Source organism: Mercenaria mercenaria, chromosome 8, assembly GCF_021730395.1.
Source record: "Mercenaria mercenaria strain notata chromosome 8, MADL_Memer_1, whole genome shotgun sequence".
NCBI lineage: Eukaryota > Metazoa > Mollusca > Bivalvia > Venerida > Veneridae > Mercenaria > Mercenaria mercenaria.
In genome coordinates, this window is record NC_069368.1 from 70,178,934 (window position 1) to 70,198,576 (window position 19,643).

General features: G+C 35.7%; 1 protein-coding gene across 1 annotated transcript in view; it reads right to left on the reverse strand.

Moving 5' to 3' along the window:
- Window positions 1-775: 775 nt before the first annotated feature.
- Window positions 776-19,643, reverse strand: part of LOC128559094 (DNA polymerase subunit gamma-1-like) — a 126,048-nt gene continuing 107,180 nt past the window's right edge. The window contains exons 21-26 of the mRNA XM_053550147.1: window positions 17,944-17,973; window positions 16,937-17,051; window positions 16,086-16,225; window positions 15,583-15,694; window positions 14,233-14,350; window positions 776-11,212 (exon numbers count right to left, since the gene is read on the reverse strand). Of these exons, the coding sequence (XP_053406122.1) occupies window positions 11,031-11,212; window positions 14,233-14,350; window positions 15,583-15,694; window positions 16,086-16,225; window positions 16,937-17,051; window positions 17,944-17,973 (697 nt within the window). The 3' untranslated portion in view covers window positions 776-11,030. The remainder of the gene's footprint in view (window positions 11,213-14,232; window positions 14,351-15,582; window positions 15,695-16,085; window positions 16,226-16,936; window positions 17,052-17,943; window positions 17,974-19,643) is intronic.

The following is a 19,643-nucleotide window of genomic DNA, read 5'->3' on the forward strand; positions in this document are numbered from 1 at the left end:
CACATGAACTGAGTATGACGTTGTTTTTATTATTATATATATACTATTATTTGATATAGTGACCTAGGTTTTGAGCTCATGTGACCTAGTTCTGAACTTGACCTAGATATCATCAAGATAAAAATTCTGACCAATTTTTATGAAGATCCATTGAAAAATATGGCCTCTAGAGAGGTCACAAGGTTTTGCTATTATTTTACATAATGACCTAGTTTTTAAAGGCATGTGACCAAGTTTTGTACTTGACCTAGATATCATCAAGGTGAACATTCTCACCAATTTTCATGAAGATCTCGTGAAAAATATGGCCTTCAGAGAGGTCACAAGGTTTTTCTATTTTTAGACCTACTGACCTAGTTTTTGACCGCACGTGATCCAGTTTCGAATCAGATGTAGATATCATCAAGGGAAACATTCTCACTGATTTTCATGAAGATCCATTGAAAAATATGGCCTCTAGAGAGGTCAAAAGGTTTTTCTATGTTTAAACCTAGTGACCTAGTTTTTGACCGCAGTTGACCCGGTTTCAAACTTGGCCTAGATATCATCAAGATGGATGAACATTCAGATCAACTTTCATACAGATCCCATGAAAAATATGGCCTCTAGAGTGGTCACAAGGTTTTTCTATTATTTGACCTACTGACCTAGTTTTTGACCACATGTGACCCAGTTTCAAACTTGATCTAGATATTATCAAGATGAACATTCTGACCACTTTTCATGCAGATCCCATGAAAAATATGACCTCTAGAGAGGTCACAAGGTTTATCTATTATTTGACCTACTGACCTAGTTTTGGACCGGACGTGACCCAGTTTCGAATCTGACCTAGATATTATCAAGATGAACATTCTGACCAATTCTCATGCAGATCCCATGAAAAATATGACCTCTAGAGAGGTCACAAGGATTTTCTTTTATTTGACCTACTGGCCTACTTTTTTGACCGCAGCTGATCTAGTTTCGAACTTGACCTAGATATTATCAAGATGAACATTCTGATCAATTTTCATGCAGATCCCATGAAAAATACGGCCTCTACAGAGGTCACAAGGCTTTTCTATTATTTGACCTACTGACCTAGTTTTGGACCGGATGTGACCCAGATTCGAACTTCACCTAGATATCATCAAGATGAACATTCTGATCAATTTTCATGCAGATCCCATGAAAAATATGTCCTATAGAGAGGTCACAAGGCTTTTCTATTATTTGACCTACTGACCTAGTTTTTGACCGCAGCTGACCCAGTTTCAAATATGACCTAGATATCATCAAGGTGAACATTCTCACTAATTTTCATGAAGATCCATTGAAACATATGGCCTCTAGAGAGGTCACAAGGTTTTTCCATTTTTAGACCTGTTGACCTAGTTTTTGACAGCACGTGACCCAGTTTCAAACTTGACCTAGTTATTATCAAGGTGAACATTCTGACCAAGTTTCATGCAGATCCCATGAAAAATATGACCTCTAGAGAGGTTACAAGGTTTATCTATTATTTGACCTTCTGACCTAGTTTTGGACTGGACGTGACCAAGTTTCAAACCTGACCTAGATATCATCAAGGTGAACATTCTGACCATTTTTCATGCAGATCCCATGAAAAATACGGCCTCTACAGAGGTCACAAGGCTTTTCTATTATTTGATCTACTGACCTAGTTTTGGACCGGATGTGACCCAGTTTCGAATTTGTCCTAGATATCATCAAGATGAACATTCTGACCAACTTTCATAAAGATCCCATGAAAAATGTGACCTCTAGAGTGGTCACAAGCAAAAGTTTACGCACGCACGGACGGGGGACGCGGCGTGATCACAAAAGCTCACCTCGTCACTATGTGACAGGTGAGCTAAAAATAGAAAAACCTGATGACCTCCCTAGAGGCCATTTTTTTATGAGATCTTCATGAAAATTAGTGAGAATGTTCACCTTGATGATATCTAGGTAAAATTCAAAACTGGGTCACGTACCTTCGAAAACTAGGTCAATAGGTCAAATAATAGAAAAACCTTGTGACCTCTCTAGAGACCATTTTCAATGGATCTTCATGAAAATTGGTCAGAATTTTTATCTTGATAATATCTAGGTCAAGTTCAAAACTGGGTGACATGAGCTCAAAAACTAGGTCACTATGTCAAATAATAGAAACAAGAGGACCATGATGGTCCTGAATCGCTCACCTATCCCCACATGACCCAGTGTTGAACTGAGTATGACGTCGTTATTTCTATTATTTGATATAGTGACCTAGTTTTTGAGCATATGTGACCTAGATATCATCAAGATAAAAAATTCTGACCAATTTTCATGAAGATCCATCGAAAAATATGGCCTCTAGAGAGGTCACAAGGTTTTTCTATTATTTGACCTAATGACCTAGTTTTTGAAGGCACGTGACCCACTTTAAAACTTGACCTAGATATCATCAAGGTGAACATTCTCACCAATTTTCATGAAGATCTCGTGAAAAATATGGCCTCTAGAGAGGTCACAAGGTTTTTCTATTTTTCGACCTACTGACCTAGTTTTTGACCGCACATTACCCAGTTACGAACCTGAGTTAGATATCATCAAGCTGAACATTCTCAACAATTTTCATGAAGATCCGTTGAGAAATATGGCCTCTAGAGAGGTCACAAGGTTTTTTTCTATTTTTAGACCTACTGACCTAGTTTTTGACCCCACGTGACCCAGTTTCGAACTTGACTTAGATATCATCAAGGTGAACATTCTGACCAATATTCATGAAGATCTCATGAAAAATATGGCCTCTAGAGAGGTCACAAGGGTTTTCTATTTTTAGATCTACTGACCTAGTTTTTAACCCCACGTGACCCAGTTTCGAACCTGACCTAGATATTTTCAAGATAAATACTCTGACCAATTTTCATGAAGATCCATTGAAAAATATCGCCTCTAGAAAGGTCACAAGGTTTTCCTATTTTTCAACCTACTGACCTAGTTTTTGACCGCACGTGACCCAGTTTCGAACTTGACCTAGATATCATCAAGGTGAACATTCTGACCAATTTTCATGAAGATCCATTGAGAAATATGGCCTCTAGAGAGGTCACAAGGTTTTTCTATTTTTAGATCTACTGACCAAGTTTTTGACCCCACATGACCCAGTTTCGAACTTGACCTAGATATCATCAAGGTGAACATTCTGACCAATATTCATGAAGATCTCATGAAAAATATGGCCTCTAGAGAGGTCACAAGGTTTTTCTATTTTTAGATCTACTGACCTAGTTTTTAACTTCACGTGACCCAGTTTCGAATTTGACTTAGATATCATCAAGGTGAACATTCTGACCAATTTTCATGAAGATCCATTGAGAAATATGGCCTCTACAGAGGTCACAAGGTTTTTCTATTTTTAGACCTAATGACCTAGTTTTTGACCCTACGTGACCCAGTTTCAAACTTGACCTAGATATCATCAAGACGAACATTCTGACCAATATTCATGAAGATCTCATGAAAAATATGGCCTCTAGAGAGGTCACAAGGTTTTCCTATTTTTAGACCTACTGACCTAGTTTTTGAACCCATGTGACCCAGTTTCGAACTTGACCTAGATATCATCAAGTTGAACATTCTGACCAATTTTCATGAAGATCTTATGAAATATATGGCCTCTAGAGAGGTCACAAGGTTTTTCTATTTTTAGACTTACTGACCTAGTTTTTGAAGGCACATGACCCAGTTTCGAACTTGACCTAGATATCATCAAGATGAACATTCTGACCAACTTTCATAAAGATCCCATGAAAAATGTGACCTCTAGAGTGGTCACAAGCAAAAGTTTACGGACGCACGGACGGACGACGGACACCGCGCGATCACAAAAGCTCACCTTGTCACTTTGTGACAGGTGAGCTAAAAACGATGTCATACTCAAAACTGGGTCATGTGGGAAGAGGTGAGCGATTCAGGACCATCATGGTCCTCTTGTTAGACCTACTGACCTAGTTTTTGACCACACATGACCCTGTTTCGAACTTGACCTAGATATCATCAAGATGAACATTCAGACCAACTTTCATACAGATCCCATGAAAAATATGGCCTTAAGAGAGGTCACAAGGTTTTTCTATTATTTGACCTACTGACCTAGTTTTTGACTCCACTTGACCCACTTTCGAACTTGACCTAGATATCATCAAGATGAACATTCAGACCAATTTTCATGAAGATCTCAAGAAATATATGGCCTCTAGAGAGGTCACAAGGTTTTTCTATTTTTAGACCTACTGACCTAGTTTTTAACCGCATGTAACCCAGTTTCAAACTTGACCTAGATATCATCAAGATGAACATTCAGACCAACTTTCATACAGATCCCATGAAAGATATGGCCTTTAGAGAGGTCACAAGGTTTTTCTATTATTTGACCTACTGACCTAGTTTTTGAAGGCACGTGACCCAGTTTTGAACTTGACCTAGATATCATGAAGGTGAACGTTCTGACTAATTTTCATGAAGACCTTATGAAATATATGGCCTCTAGAGAGGTCACAAGGTTTTTCTATTTTTAGATCTACTGACCTAGTTTTTGATGGCACGTGACCCAGTTTCGAACTTGACCTAGATATCATCAAGGTGAACATTCTGACCAATTTTCATGAAGATCTTGTGAAATATATGGACTCTAGAGAGGTCACAAGGTTTTTCTATTTTTAGACCTACTGACCTAGTTTTTATCGGCACGTAACCCGGTTAAATACTGAAGCATCTGAACTCTGAACTGTGGTAAATTAGACAATAAACCACTCAAAGGCCTTGATTATTTGTTAAATATTATTAGACTCAAGTTGATACTTGAAAATAATAATAATTTGAGGGTTGACACAATACTGTCACAAGTCCTTCTTTATTTAATAGGAGTTACTACAGTATTGCGTTCAGCCCTCGTATTATGAACATTACTTTACAGTATCTATATAAACATAAAATATCAAACATGATTGTGTTCATATATAAACAGTCTCATTACATGACTCTTTTATTGTTTGTTTGTTTGTTTATTATTGTTTATTATTACTATTTTTTTTTCTGTTGATTTGTATTTTTAGTGATACCTCTTTTTGGAACTTTGTGTATATATCAAAATGGTCATGCCCGAGCGGGTCTGAAATTGGAAATAAAAGATATTCTATTCTATTCTATAAATCACCAGTCCATATGTTTGTGCTACTGACCAGTCTATAGTTCAACATTAAATTCTGCTGGAATAAAGTCAAAACTTGAAGAAATTAACATCTATTTCTGGTGCCATGTAAAAAAAACAATGAATGACTTACAGATCAAAAGGCAAAACTATTTATAACAGTACAGACTTAATACATGTACAGATAAGCACAGCATAAATGAGTACCGTATTTTCCCTATGTCTTGGGACAGCATAAAATAATTATTTTTTTTCACTATCCCAAGACTTATTTACCGAAAAATAATTATTTTGAAAAGTGTCCCAAAAATATGGACACAATAATCGTCATCGGGTAACATCCCCCACCCACCCGTGTTGAAAGCGAAAAAATAAACGTTAACGATTATAGGTAATTATTCTGTTGATAAACAAAGTAACTGGCCTTGTTTTCATCATGAATTAACACCTCCTCAAAGAGCTAAAAGTGTGTCGGTATGATGACATTAGAAGTGGAGATCAAAGCGGTATAGTTTCCCCGAGATTTTCATGGCATTACATCATGTTCTCGCGCCATGTTGCGCACATCACTGTTTGATCGTACTGCCTCGGTTCTTTAAAGTGCTGAGAAGTAGATCTAGTGTTGTAAAAATTAATAAAAAAAGCTTCTTTTTAATTTGTTAAAGCGAATGTGCAATATCCCGTATAAACTGACAGGTAAACGTGTCAAACTATAATAGAGGATACCTTACCTCTGTGACCTATTTGCCCTCAAGGAAATTTCAAAATTGTTTGAGAAGAATATCTTATTATAAAGTGTCGTGTCAAAAATTACATGTACATGCAAAACTTATTAAAAAAACGCAACAACATCATTATTGTTTTTTTGTTTTTTTAACCGCATCCCGATTTTCTATTTACGTTCACGAGGTCACGTAACAGAAATCTGTTTGCCAAAAATCGTTTTACTTCATATTTTTAAACTGCTGCCGCTTTTTCATTATTTAAGAATTTTCTATTCTGTTTTATGTATTTTCTGGCCAAAAGTCTGAATTTTATGCCTATAGTTTGTATCATTTATTTACTTTTAGAAAGAAATAAGTATTTAGGATCGCGCTGTTTGAAATTTTGCAAGTAATTTTATGAAAATTCGACCGTTTTTATAGACTTTTGCCTACATTTCTGTCGATTCATTTTTAAAATGGTTATAGAATTCAAACTATATTACTTCTCAATCGGTGTTGAAAATCTGAAGCGATAAAATCAAAAAATGAATGTGTGACGCGCGTTTTTTGTATACTTGTCGATAAACAGAAGTAACGGCGTTGTAAGTTATCGCACGTGCTCGTGAAATGGAAAATTACCGGCATGGCGTTTTGATAGCTGTACGATTCGCGGGTAAATTCCAGTCAGTGGTAAATAAAAAATAACTAACTAACGGAAAACGGACTTCCTGGTTGCAGTAAAAAAAATATACAACACTTAACTGGTATGGTAAAAAAACACTTTAGTGTCAAAGGAATATCAAGTAAAAACACAACACGAAAATGTTAAAAAAATAGTCTTTGGTTCTTATAATTATTTGACATTTTGATCGATACAACACCATACAATGTATAATAACGGTATTTGAGTTACATCTTGAATCAGTAACAACCATAGTCCCAACACTTAGGGACGAAAAATATGCTGAGAAAATACATGTCGGAAAACTTAGGGACAAGAAAAATAATTATTTTTCCATATTTTAAGGGTGTCCCAAGATTTAGGGTGTCCCAAGACTTAGGGAAAATATGGTACTATCATTAAACAAGAGGGTCATGATGACCCTGAATCGCTCACCTGAGTAATATGAGCCACATGTTAAAAATGGCAAACTGATGCTAAAATATTAGAAAATAGGTCAGTAGGTAATATTCATGGTCACTGAAAGTCAGTTTAAGTTTTCTTGTTTAGGGCAAACCCTTTATTTATCTGGGGACCAAACGCCGCTCTTCATGGAGTTACACGCCTCAACACGTCTATCAATGAAGGTTCCATGTTCACCGCCGTTTGAATACATCTGCGGATATCTCTAAATTGTTTTTTGTACTTTTAGCATGTGTAAATGTTGAGTTCTGCTCAACCCGGGGCTAGAGGGCGTGGACGGTAGCATGCATTTCCACTACCGTCCATGAACAGGCTCAATCAAACCGAGCCTGCAACATTTTCGTTTTTGTCGTGTTGAGCGACCTGTGAAGTTTCCACTTTTCTCTATTTTAAGATCGGTGTGCAAAACTGTACATGTCATCCAAATTTAAAGGCTGTATCTTAAAAAACAAGAAAGTAGGTCAGTAGGTCAAGGTCACAGTCAGTTGACCCCTAATCACTTTGGGTCATCAGGTAATTGAAATTAAATAGTCTAGAAAAGACAGACATTGAGCGGTTACAAAAGCTCATCATGAGCCTTTGGCTCAGGTGAGCTAAAAAAACTGGAAGTTTTTAGTAACAAATGAATGTTAAATGTTATACTTAATTGTAAATGTTTCCCTACAAACATAGTTTACATATATATATATATATATATACAGTCCAGTAAAATTCATCTGATGAGGATTTTCTACATTTAAAGTAAGTATCTAACTAGAATGTGTCTGTAGGACACAGGGTGTGCCCCCCATAGGTACATTTGTCACAAATAAAGGGCAATAATTCAAATGTTTGCAGTCTTAAGGGGTATAGCCTCAACAAACATTTTATGAAAAGGATTCATTATTCTAGGCCATATACTTTTTGAGCTATGAGCATCACAAACAAAACATCCTTTATTTTGGCTATTTCAAGGGCCATAACTCTGAAATAAACGCTAAGATTCTCAAGAAGAATGCCAAGTGTGCAAGGTCACATCATGATAAAGACTCAAGCAAGGTTTCATGAATTTACATCAAATACTTTTTGAGCTAGGCACATACTTAGGTGAAAATGTACATTTTTGACTATTTCAGGGGCCATAACTTTAAAAATAGGTGGTGGAGCCAGCCAAAAAATAAGAGGTGTGCATGTTTATATCATGATAAAGACTCATGCAAGTTTTTACCATTTATATCAAATACTTTTTGAGCTAGGTGTGTCATAAGTTGAAAATGTGCATTTTTAACTATTTCAGGGGCCATAACTCTGAAAATATGGGGCAGAGGCAGACAAAAAATTGGTGCGCAAGTTCATATCATGATAAAGACTCATGCAAGGTTTAATCAATTTATATGTAATACTTTTTGAGTTAGGCACGTCACAAGGTGAAAATGTGCATTTTTGACTATTTCAGGGGCCATAACTCTGAAAATAGGGGGCGGACCTAGATGAAAAATAGGAGGTGCACAAGTTCATATCATGATTAAGACTCATGCAAGGTTTCATGAATCTATATCAAATACTTTTTGAGCTAGACGCGTCACAAGGTGAAAATGAGCATTTTTGGCTATTTCAGGGGCCATAACTCTGAAAATAGGGGGCAGACCCAGATGAAAAATAGGAGGTGCACAAGTTCAAATCATGATTAAGACTCATGCAATGTTCATGAATCTATATTCAAATACTTTTTGAGCTAGGCGTGTCACAAGGTGAAAATGTGCATTTTTGACTATTTCAGGGACCATAACTCTGGAAATAGGGGGCAGAGCCAGATGAAAAATAGGAGGTGCGCAGGTTCATATCCTGGTCAAGACTCATGCAAGGTTTTATCACTTTATATCAAATACTTTTTGAGCTAGGCGCATCACGAACTTCGGACAGACGCACGGACAAGACCAAATCTATATGCCCCCACCACTGATTGAATGAATGCCCTGTAATAGATCCTAAGTATGTTGTATAAAATACTTTACATCTAGTATATGTCCATAAAATAATCAAGGTGTTTCTACAATAGCAGATCATAATACAGATGTATCAAATAACGTATCAAATAACTAATCAAAGTGTGACAAAGTTGCAAAGCTGCACTGCAGAATACAAATTCGTTTTCTGACCTGTTGATTCAGTATTTTTAAAATGCCCTTATTTTGAAAGAAAATTAACAAATAACAAACATAAATATCTCAATTCATGAACACATTTTGAACAGTAACCTCAAAAGCAAAGGTTCTAAAAAAACAAGAGAGCCATAATAGCCCTATACTGCTCACCTGTTTCACAGCTCAAACTGGTATATGAAACTTTTCTGCAAAGCTGCTTTGTAAACAAGCCTGCTGATTGAGAAGGAAATTTTCAAATTTTACTATACATCTATATAGGGCAAACTAGGCTCACCACAAACTGCCATGTTTTTTTGACTAATCAAGATGGCTTTTAATATTTTTAACAATTTTCGTAGTGTCAACTAAAGAATATTTCTGTGAAAACATTTTAAAATACTGCCAGATTTTGAAATCTTCTATTTTTAACTCTTGCAACTGTGATGAATCAAGAGCATTTGTGTCAAATTATTACAAAATTAGACCAGTGGTTTAAGAGGAGATATTGTTTAAATAATTCTAAATTTTAAGCTTTGGTAGGCATTTTTTTTTAATATATATCAGACTAAACTCTTATTATAGATTTTTCTTCTTATAAACAATAATTACATCCCTTTTTGTGGGACAGTTATATTGTAAACATTTCGAGATATACTCTCCTCAGATGACAGTATAAACAACACCATTCAAAGCCATGTAATATATTGCCAAATATTAATTAATTACCATTATCACTTATTTATAATCAGAACATCCTTGGCTGAACAACTGAATAAGTAAAGAAATAAAATTGAACACAAGTGTTTATAGATCTACAAAAACTAAATACAATTTCTAAAATCAAAAATTATCATTGTTTGAACTTAATTAATAATAGTAATTGGTATCTGTGTATTACACCAAAAAAACATATAGAGGTAGAGCTCGCAATATACATGAAAAATGTTCCCCAAGGTACAACAACAAGTAACATGAATATATAAAATGACAGATCTGTAAAAATCTAAACCAGATCTCACAAAATCTTTCAAGACTGTACAAAAGCACCGGTTCAAATCTTAAACAAAACACCGGAAAAGTACACAATCATCAATAGTACTGTACTACCAGCTTCTAAAACTAAATTATAGCTAGCTTTCAACCCCATGGCAGTGGAAGACTGAACATGTTTTAACAGACAAAATAATCATCAAAAATAAGTGCACATGAAAACTGTGATGAAATTTTAAAACCTTAACTAAGATATCATCTTATATCTTTCAAGATAGAGCAAAACATTGTAACATTCGTATTTAACCAATATTCTAACATGACCTTGCGAATAACATACATACATGTAGAGTAAAATCTATCTCGGGTTATTCTGCAATAAACCACGCGTGTGCAATGACGTCATCCGATCCAGGTGCGTAGCACGGTCGTAAAAAGTAGTTACCATTTTTTCTAACACTGTTGATACTAGTATGTCGTGTTAGAATTGAAATAACAAGTTCCCAAGTGTGACTTATTGTAGAATAACCCGAGTTTTTCATTCTTATGCGCAACAATATATCACTCAGGCCTACGGCCTTCGTCATATATTCTTACGCATAAAAACTCAAAACACGGGTTATTCTACGATAAACCACGTTTGGGAACTTATTATTTCTTAACTATCCAGTGACATCAAATCATAACTTCCAATGTCCAGGAGTGAAACTTTTATCTATGTCCTGTTCAAGAAAAGCTTTGAAAAAATACTTCATAATATTTTCTATTCCAGCAACACATCCTGATATAACAGCACCACTTTGATACAAATCTTGTTTCAATCTAGATCCACTCTCTTCTGACGTATCTTTTTTTTTATTTCATACTCTTCTGACTGCAGCAGAAGTTCAAATCTGTCCTGACCCAGCAACAGTTTCATCCTCATCTGAATGACCTAGCACAGCATCATCAGAGTTCATAACTAATCCAGTATCATCGTAATCTTTTATTTCTTTCTCCATTTTTGTCACATCTTTGTCAAGACAACCTCTTGTCTTCTCTAAAATTTGGTATATATCAAGTGCAAAGCCTGGAAAGACATTGATAAGTATTAAATAGCTGGTATCCAGAAAAAGAAATAAGATTTCATCAAACCTCTTCGTTTTAAAAAATATAACTGTAAGGAAAAAGTTCTATTTCTATTGAAGTCTTTCTTTTATTATTTGAAATCTGTAGGTTCATATGTATCAAAGTTTATTTATATCTACTACCAGTAACCCATATAAATGAATCCTACATAAGGATGTTCGTTTTAAGATTTGGAGGACAAGGCAAGGACAGGACAAGGTGCAGAAAACACTTTTACAGAAACTCCCTCTGCTTCTATAACTTGCTAAATGTAAAAAATGCATGTGTAATCTTTATTTAAAGTATTTTCAAAAAGACTGTTGAATACTGAAGTTGAAGGCATGTTCCAAACTTGCAGCCATTGCTGTTATATGCTGGAATTTGAATGCTGGATCACAGGTCTATGCCAAATGTAGAAAATGTGACCTCTAGTGTTAACAAGGTTTTTCTATGGTTTGACCTAGTAACTGAGTCAAAGATCTCAGGTGACCCAGTTTTGAACCTGACTTAGATTTTAAAGAGACAAACATTTTAACAGAGTTTTATTAAGATGAGTATTAAATGTGGCCTCTAGAGTGTGAGCAATGTTTTTCTATGGTTTGACCTAGTAACTGAGTCAAAGATCTCAGGTGACCCAGTTTTGAACCGGACTTAGATTTCAAAGATACAAACATTTTAACAGAGTTTTATTAAGATGAGTATTAAATGTGGCTTCTAGAGTGTGAGCAATGTTTTTCTATGGTTTGACCTAGTAACTGAGTCAAAGATCTCAGATGACCCAGTTTTGAACCTGACTTAGATTTCAAAGAGACAAACATTTTAACAGAGTTTTATGAAGATGAGTATTAAATGTGGCCTCTAGAGTGTGAGCAGTGTTTTTCTATGGTTTGACCTAGTAACTGAGTCAAAGATCTCAGGTGACCCAGTTTTGAACCTGACTTAGATTTCAAAGAGACAAACATTTTAACAGAGTTTTATTAAGATGAGTATTAAATGTGGCCTCTAGAGTGTGAGCAATGTTTTTCCATGATTTGACCTAATGGCCTAGTTTAAGACCTTGGTGTAACCAAGTTTTGAACTTGACCTAGATTTTATAGAGACAAACATTCTGGCAAAGATGTATGACAATCAAACAGAAAATGTGGCTCCTAGATTGTTAACAAGGTTTTTCCACTATTTGACCTAGTGACCTAGTTTCTGACCTCATGTAACCCAGTTTTGGACTTGATTTAGATTTCATAGAAACAAACATTCAGACAAAGCTTTAAGAAGATCAAACAGAAAAGTGGCCTCAAAAGTGTTAACAAGGTTTTTCTATAATTTAACCTTGTGACCTAGTGTTTGATCTCTGGTAACCCAGTCTAAAACTTGACCTAGATTTCACAGAGACAAACATTCTGAGAAAGTTTTAAGAAGATCAAACAAAAAACTTGGTCTCTAGCATGTTAACGAAGTTTTTCTATGACCTGACCTAGGGTTTGACCTCAGGTAACCCAGTTTTGAACTTGCCCTAGATCTCATAGACACAAACATTCTGACAAAGTTTCATTAAAGATGAGGTAGAAAATGTGCCCTCTCGATTATCAAAAAGGTTTTCATATTAACTGATCTAGCGAACTAGTTTTTGACCCCAGATGACCAAAACAACAGACTTGTTTGAGATTTTATTGAAGATAATATTCTGACCAAGTTTCATTAAAATGGGCTATACTTGTGACCTTTAGAGTTTTTACAGTTAAATTATTGAGGACACAAGACGTATGACGGCTGACACAGGGGGATCATAATAGCTAATGTTGAGCATTTTGCACTCAGATGAGCTAATTGGATATGCAAATCCTGATAATATGTGCATGTCCACTTTATGTTGATGATGTGAACATAGATTTGAAACTGATGGTGGAGTAACATTTCTAAGTTCAATAAAGGATCATAATTCCAGAACAAGAGCTGTCACTAATGGTGACAAATGCCCCTGCAGCACCTTGACCTTTGACCTGGTGACCCCAAAGTCAGTAGGGGTGATGTACTCAGTAAGTACTATCAGCATGTGAAGTTTGAAGGTCCTGGGCGCAATGGTTTGCGAGTAAAGTGCCTTCATGCAAAAGGTTAACGTTGACCCCTGTGACCTTGACCTTTGACCTGGTGACCCCAAAGTCAGTAGGGGTGGTGTACTCAATAAGTACTATGAGCAGGTGAAGTTTGAAGGTCCTAGGTGAAGTGGTTCGCGAGTAAAGTGCCTTCAAGCAAAAAGTTAGCGTTGGCCCCTGTGACCTTGACCTTTGACCTGGTGACCCAAAGTCAGTAGAGGCGGTGTACTCAGTAAGTACTATCAGCATGTGAAGTTTGAAGGTCCTGGGTGAAGTGGTTCGCAAGTAAAGTGCCTTCATGCAAAAAGTTAACACTGGCCCCTGTGACCTTGACCTGGTGACCCCAAAGTCAGTAGGGGTAGTGTACTCGATAAGTACTATGAGCATGTGAAGTTTGAAGGTCCTGGGTGCAGTGGTTCACAAGTAAAGTGCCTTCATGCAAAAAGTTAACGTTGGCCCCTGTGACCTTGACCTTTGACCTGGTGACCCCAAAGTCAGTAGGGTTGGTGTACTCAATAAGTACTATCAGCATGTGAAGTTTGAAGGTCCTGGGTGCAGTGGTCCGCGAGTAAAGTGCCTTCATGCAAAAAGTTAACGTTGTGACGAACGAACGAACGAACTAACGAACTAACGGACGGACAGTTGAAAACTAATATGCCTCCCTACGGGGGCATAAAAATAATCAGACATGAAAATCCCATCAACACATGCACATTTACTTCATGCCGGTCATGTATACCAAGTTGCATTTCAGCTGGATGGAAACTTTAGGAGGAGTTGAATACACAACGTGGTGTGACTGACTGATGGATGACTGACAGTCAGATTGACAAATCAAACACTATACCGGTATGCCTCCTGGGTCTTCAACATCAAGGACATAAAAAATTACCTTGTGGTATTTGGTATCCCTTTTCAAGGCCATGTGGATTGGAAGGTGTGACACAGTCTAGATTCACCTCCTTTCGTAGACACTGATCAATGTCGATCGCACTGAAGAAAGCCACAGACTGAAAATAACAGTATGTAAATGATCACAGAAAAATCCTGTTAAAAACATACAAGAGCAAAATTTCACCAAAGTCTTCACAATTCCTTATTAAGGTGTGAATTTGGGCCCATTTTCATCAACCTTCTAAGTCTTAAAGCTTTCTCCAAACTTTAAAGACATTTCCTATAACTTTTTTCAAAGGACATTATTCTTTAGATGTTTACATAAAAACATCTACTTCTATTTCATATTCCATTAATTTCGGCAATCACTAGCCCTTATCATGCTAGACATGATTGATTCTGCCTTTGCGACCAGTGTAGATCATGATCAGCCTGCACATCTATGCAGTCTGATCATGATCTGCACTGTTCGCTATTCAGTCAGTATCTTTTTGGTAAGTACCCCTTTTCACAGTTAATGGTACTGTCCAAATTGAAAGATGGATAAGTTCATTATAGAAATTTAGCAGGGTAAGAGCTAGGGTATATCCCAATGCAAGTTTGCATGGTAAGACTAGGATAAGTGCATGACGAAGTACTCCGTTTGGGTTTATGTATATATGTAAAATGGCTTTAACATGAACTGTTTGCAAAGTCTCAACTTCACATTTAACCAAAAAATGAGAATCAATAAGTAACAGACTGGCAAATGCCTTTTAGGCTGAGCAGTTACAATTGTCAGAAATTCCCTTAAGAATCTTAGGTTGTTTTTTGCCCGATTGTGTAGAAGAGATGTTTACTAATAAGGAGGAACTGAAATTCAGATGAAGAATGTTGATAACTATATCTATATTCACCATATTTCTGACATCCTGGGAGAGTGTTTTGTATTACTCTAGTGTATTAAACTACTGACCTTGATATTGTTGTAGGTATAGAAGACAGTGGTCAAATTGATTTTGACTTTAAGAGGTAAAAAAATAAGAAATTTTGACAATACAGCTAAAAATGCTTTAATACATGTGATAAAGAGAATATTACATGTGTGTCTTTTTATACTGAATCTATTAAACTTGTTGACTAAAAATGACAAAATGCTTCACACAATTTCATATTTCATTCAATTTATTAATACTGATTAAAAAAAAAAAGAAAGAAAAAAAAAACTCATGAAGTATTTTCTTTACATTATACGTGAGATCTGGTTTAAAATGCAGTCAGATGTCATTCTCTGAACAGATAACATAAGTTGTAAGAATGAAGTAAATGAAACATGCCCAAAATAAATATCACACAGAAAATTCCATACCAGTGGAAGGTCCTTTAATCCAAGTTTGTAAGAAAAGATGGCTCGTGTCAGTAGGTTTGTAATTTGTAAAGCTAAGGCTGCTCTATAACAGTCCTCCTCTGCTACCAGGTACCTGAACAAACAAGAAAACAGCTGTCCTGACAATAAAATCAAGTGATCTAAGTCATTTAGAAGTACCCATCCTCCTTCAAACTTTCAACAGTTTACATAAATGAGAAAACATTTAAGTCAATTAGAAGTAAAAATATCAAAAAAGAATGTTCTGTGTAAGTGTACTTTCACTGTACAGAAAATAATCCAACCATCAGTTCCAAGACAAAAAAGTTTTCGAAACTGAAATAAACCATTTTCTTTTCTGCATGCAAAAATTGTGAAAAATCTTTTTTTTTTTGCAATATTCAGGAAACAGAAAGGAACAGTTCATCCAGATACTAAGTAAGTTCATGTACACATAGTATGAATACAGAAAATGTGAAAACTGGTCAAACAGAGAAACAAATTACCTGACTTCATCATGTATACTGATAGAGAATCTTCCATTGATATTGTATTCCTCAAATAACCAATGCATACACGTCAACATAAGGTGGAGATAATCCACTGCAGAACTCTGTACAACCCAGTTTATTCGACTTGTCATGAACTAGAACCAGAAAAAACTCTTTAACATCAAACAATTTAATAGACTAAGTTTATTTAAGTTTTTCACAATTTATGTATGCCTGACCAGTTCATGTTCCTATATTTGGGGCATAATTTGTTTTACACACATTATCCAGCTGGGGGATGAACAATTTCTTTTCCAGCAAATCAAAGAAATCCATATATAGCATATCAGGACCAGGTTTAGTGAAGTGGTTCATGAACAGAATTTGTTGAAGTTTTTTCACAGACTCAAGGGGCCAAGCAGAACCAACTGAATAGATTTGTGACAGGACTTTTCAAGGATGATACAAACCAAGTCTGATGAAGATCCATCTAGCAGTTAATGAGAAGAAGTTGTATAACTTTTTCTATTTTCACTCTGGCAGCCCAAGGGGTAAAGTAGAAATCATTTGATCATATCTGAGAGAGGACGTTGTCAAGACGTATTTTTAAAGTCTGCAATAATTCTGGCCAGTAGCATCTGCTGTGAAGATTTTTAAAAGTTTACATGGTAACAATGGACTACGGACACCAGGCCATACACCTATATTAACTGGTCACCTTGAATCTTTGGTTCCGGTGGACTAAAGAGCAGCAGATATGAGACATGTCTATAACATCCTAGTCTTGCTATGGGCCTAGAAAGTCATCACCGAAACACCAAACAATGCACTATTTTCGAAAAAAGTATTTATCTGATAAAACTTACATCTTCATTGACATTTTCTGGTTCTAACGCTTTACTGATACGACAGCCAAGTACTGGCGTACAAGGTTCTTCACCATGTGCAATTTCTTCAAGCTTGTTAAACATAGAGCTCTCACTGTATGATGTGACAAAAAGAAAATACCAGGTACATTTTTATAATATACATGTACTACTTCTCCTATCAAAATTGAACAGGATAAACTACATCATGAAAATATAAAAAAAAAATGTTTTTAATTCAGGTTGTGAAATTCAACACTATACAAATATTTTACATTAAAACTAAAATTACAGTAAATGCTAAAAGATTATGTAAAAGACAGCTTAGCAGCACATACCTACACTTACTGAGAAATCATCAATGTTTGTTTGAGGAAAAATGTTCACAATTTTCATGGATTTCATGGTTGAATCAATCCAAAAATTATTTTTGCAATGATCAAGTATACTTCCCATTCATTTTATATTCAGAAGTTGTCAGCCAGAATCTAGTATTACCATGAAATAGCTGTTTTGACCAAAGCCATTTCATGCCCACAAAATCAAATTATTTCAAAATATGAATTTCTTTTTTTTAAACCCAGAAATACTTATACATGATTTAAAGTAACACAATCAATTTACCCTTAGCCTGCTGGCGGCAAGTGATTCTGCCTTTGCAACCACTGCAGACCAAGATCAGCCTGCATATCCATGCAGTCTAATCATGGTCTGCACTGTTCGCTATTCAGTCAGTAAATTTTCAGTGAAGACCCCTTCAAATAATAAATGGTATTGCCCAAATTGAATGTGGACCAGTCCATTTTAAAATTTAGAAGGCTTAAGGTTAAAATGATCTATTCCCAGCTGATACATTGGCTAGCTGCTGAAATATTGTATACAGCTTCTGTTAACGACATCTCCGAGCAGCAAGATTAATATATAGTAAACAAATCTCTCAACAACTTCTTTACTGTACAAACACTGTTCCCAGTGATGGTAGGGAAGTTGCACTGTAATACACTTACCTTCCTCCACTCCATTCCCCTGTCTCCTGACTGAAAGTAAATAACAGGAATATAAACATACAGCAATATCTAAATACTAGAGATCACTTTTGGTAAAAGCATAATGTCTTTTCATACCATACTGTTTTGTATAAATGGAAAAGTGAATTATTATGCAATTTCCAGCCATATCACAAGGACAAGTGTTTGGTAACTAACAAGTAGAAAAGTTACACCTTATAATGCTTGTAATACAAGTTTGTTTTTTTTTAAACAGTAATTGTATAGGGAATTCTAAGCATAAATAATAAAAAAAAATTAGAGCTGTCACAGGAGTGACGAATAATAACCCACAATACAGCCTTGTCACAGATATATGGCAACCATAAGAAAGAAATGGCCACAAGAAGGTGCAATTTAAATTAGCCGTGGCCATGGTTGATAACTATGTGAAAATTTGTGGTTTGTAGCCAATGTCAAGGTCAAACTAGTCCTACATTTGATGATGTTACACCTGTGTATCAAAAATTATTTAAATCTGTCAAACCTTTCATGAGTTACTGTTTGGAAACCATGAAAACCAACTGACCAACAAGCTCACTCCTATAGTCCCCCCATCTTAGTTTGTTGAGCATAATTAAACAAGAGCTTGTGTTTGTAAAACATATATGCCCCACATGACTGTGTGCCAGAGGTAAGTATGTTTGTTATTTTCAGTATTAAGTACACTGTCACCTTTATCTTGATCTAATGACCACAAAAACTAGAGATTGTCCAATGATCACTAGCAATCACCACATGAAGTTGCAAGGCCATAAGTCAATCACCATATGAAGTTGCAAGGCCATAAGTCAATCACCATATGAAGTTGCAAGGCCATAAGTCAATCACCACATGAAGTTTCAAGGCCATAAGTCAATCACCACATAAGTCCTAGTTATTCCAGTTATTGATGAGAAAAAATCTTCAGGCGTAAAGGTCACGATGAGTTTTACTTAAGGGTAATCTACCTACCACAGGCAACCTTTCTATTAAGTTTGAAGACTGCAGGCCAGTAAAGTTATTGACCAGAAAAAGTTTTAGTCTCAAAATCCCTTTGATGCACTTAAAGTAGGAAATAGGTTGCTTTCACACTATGACATGCTCTCCAAAATTCACCTTAAAGGAGCTATTACTCAATTTAAAATTGTTCACAAGGAAAATGCTGCAAATGTGCAGAACTAGCCTTGGTACTACACCTTCCTACTAAGTTTGGTTGAACTCCTACAAGTAGTATCAGTGGAGAAGTCTGCAAGAGATACTGTGAAATCATTATTATTCGTGGGGGATTAATTATATGTGTTCAGGAGATTTCAGCTTACATCTGAAGATAGCATTGATCAATATGTAGCTGACTGTAACAATCACCTTTTCATAATATCACATGAAAGTAGTACCAAACAAAAAATATCTCATAGCGACTTTTCTTCTTAAAATATCGAAGTTCTAAGCCACAGCAGTTCCAAAAACCAAAGCCCAACACCAGTCTTTAATATTCATACTATTTATACTACTGATGCAAAGTTTCTCAACCTTGTCTAGATGGATGCTTTATTAAAGGAAGGTTGTCTCCCTTTATATGCAAGCATAGTTTACCACTTTATCCATCTCTTCTGCAACATTCTCTTTAAACATTAGACATTACTGTTTATATTATACATCTTTCTCAAGAACTATAATGG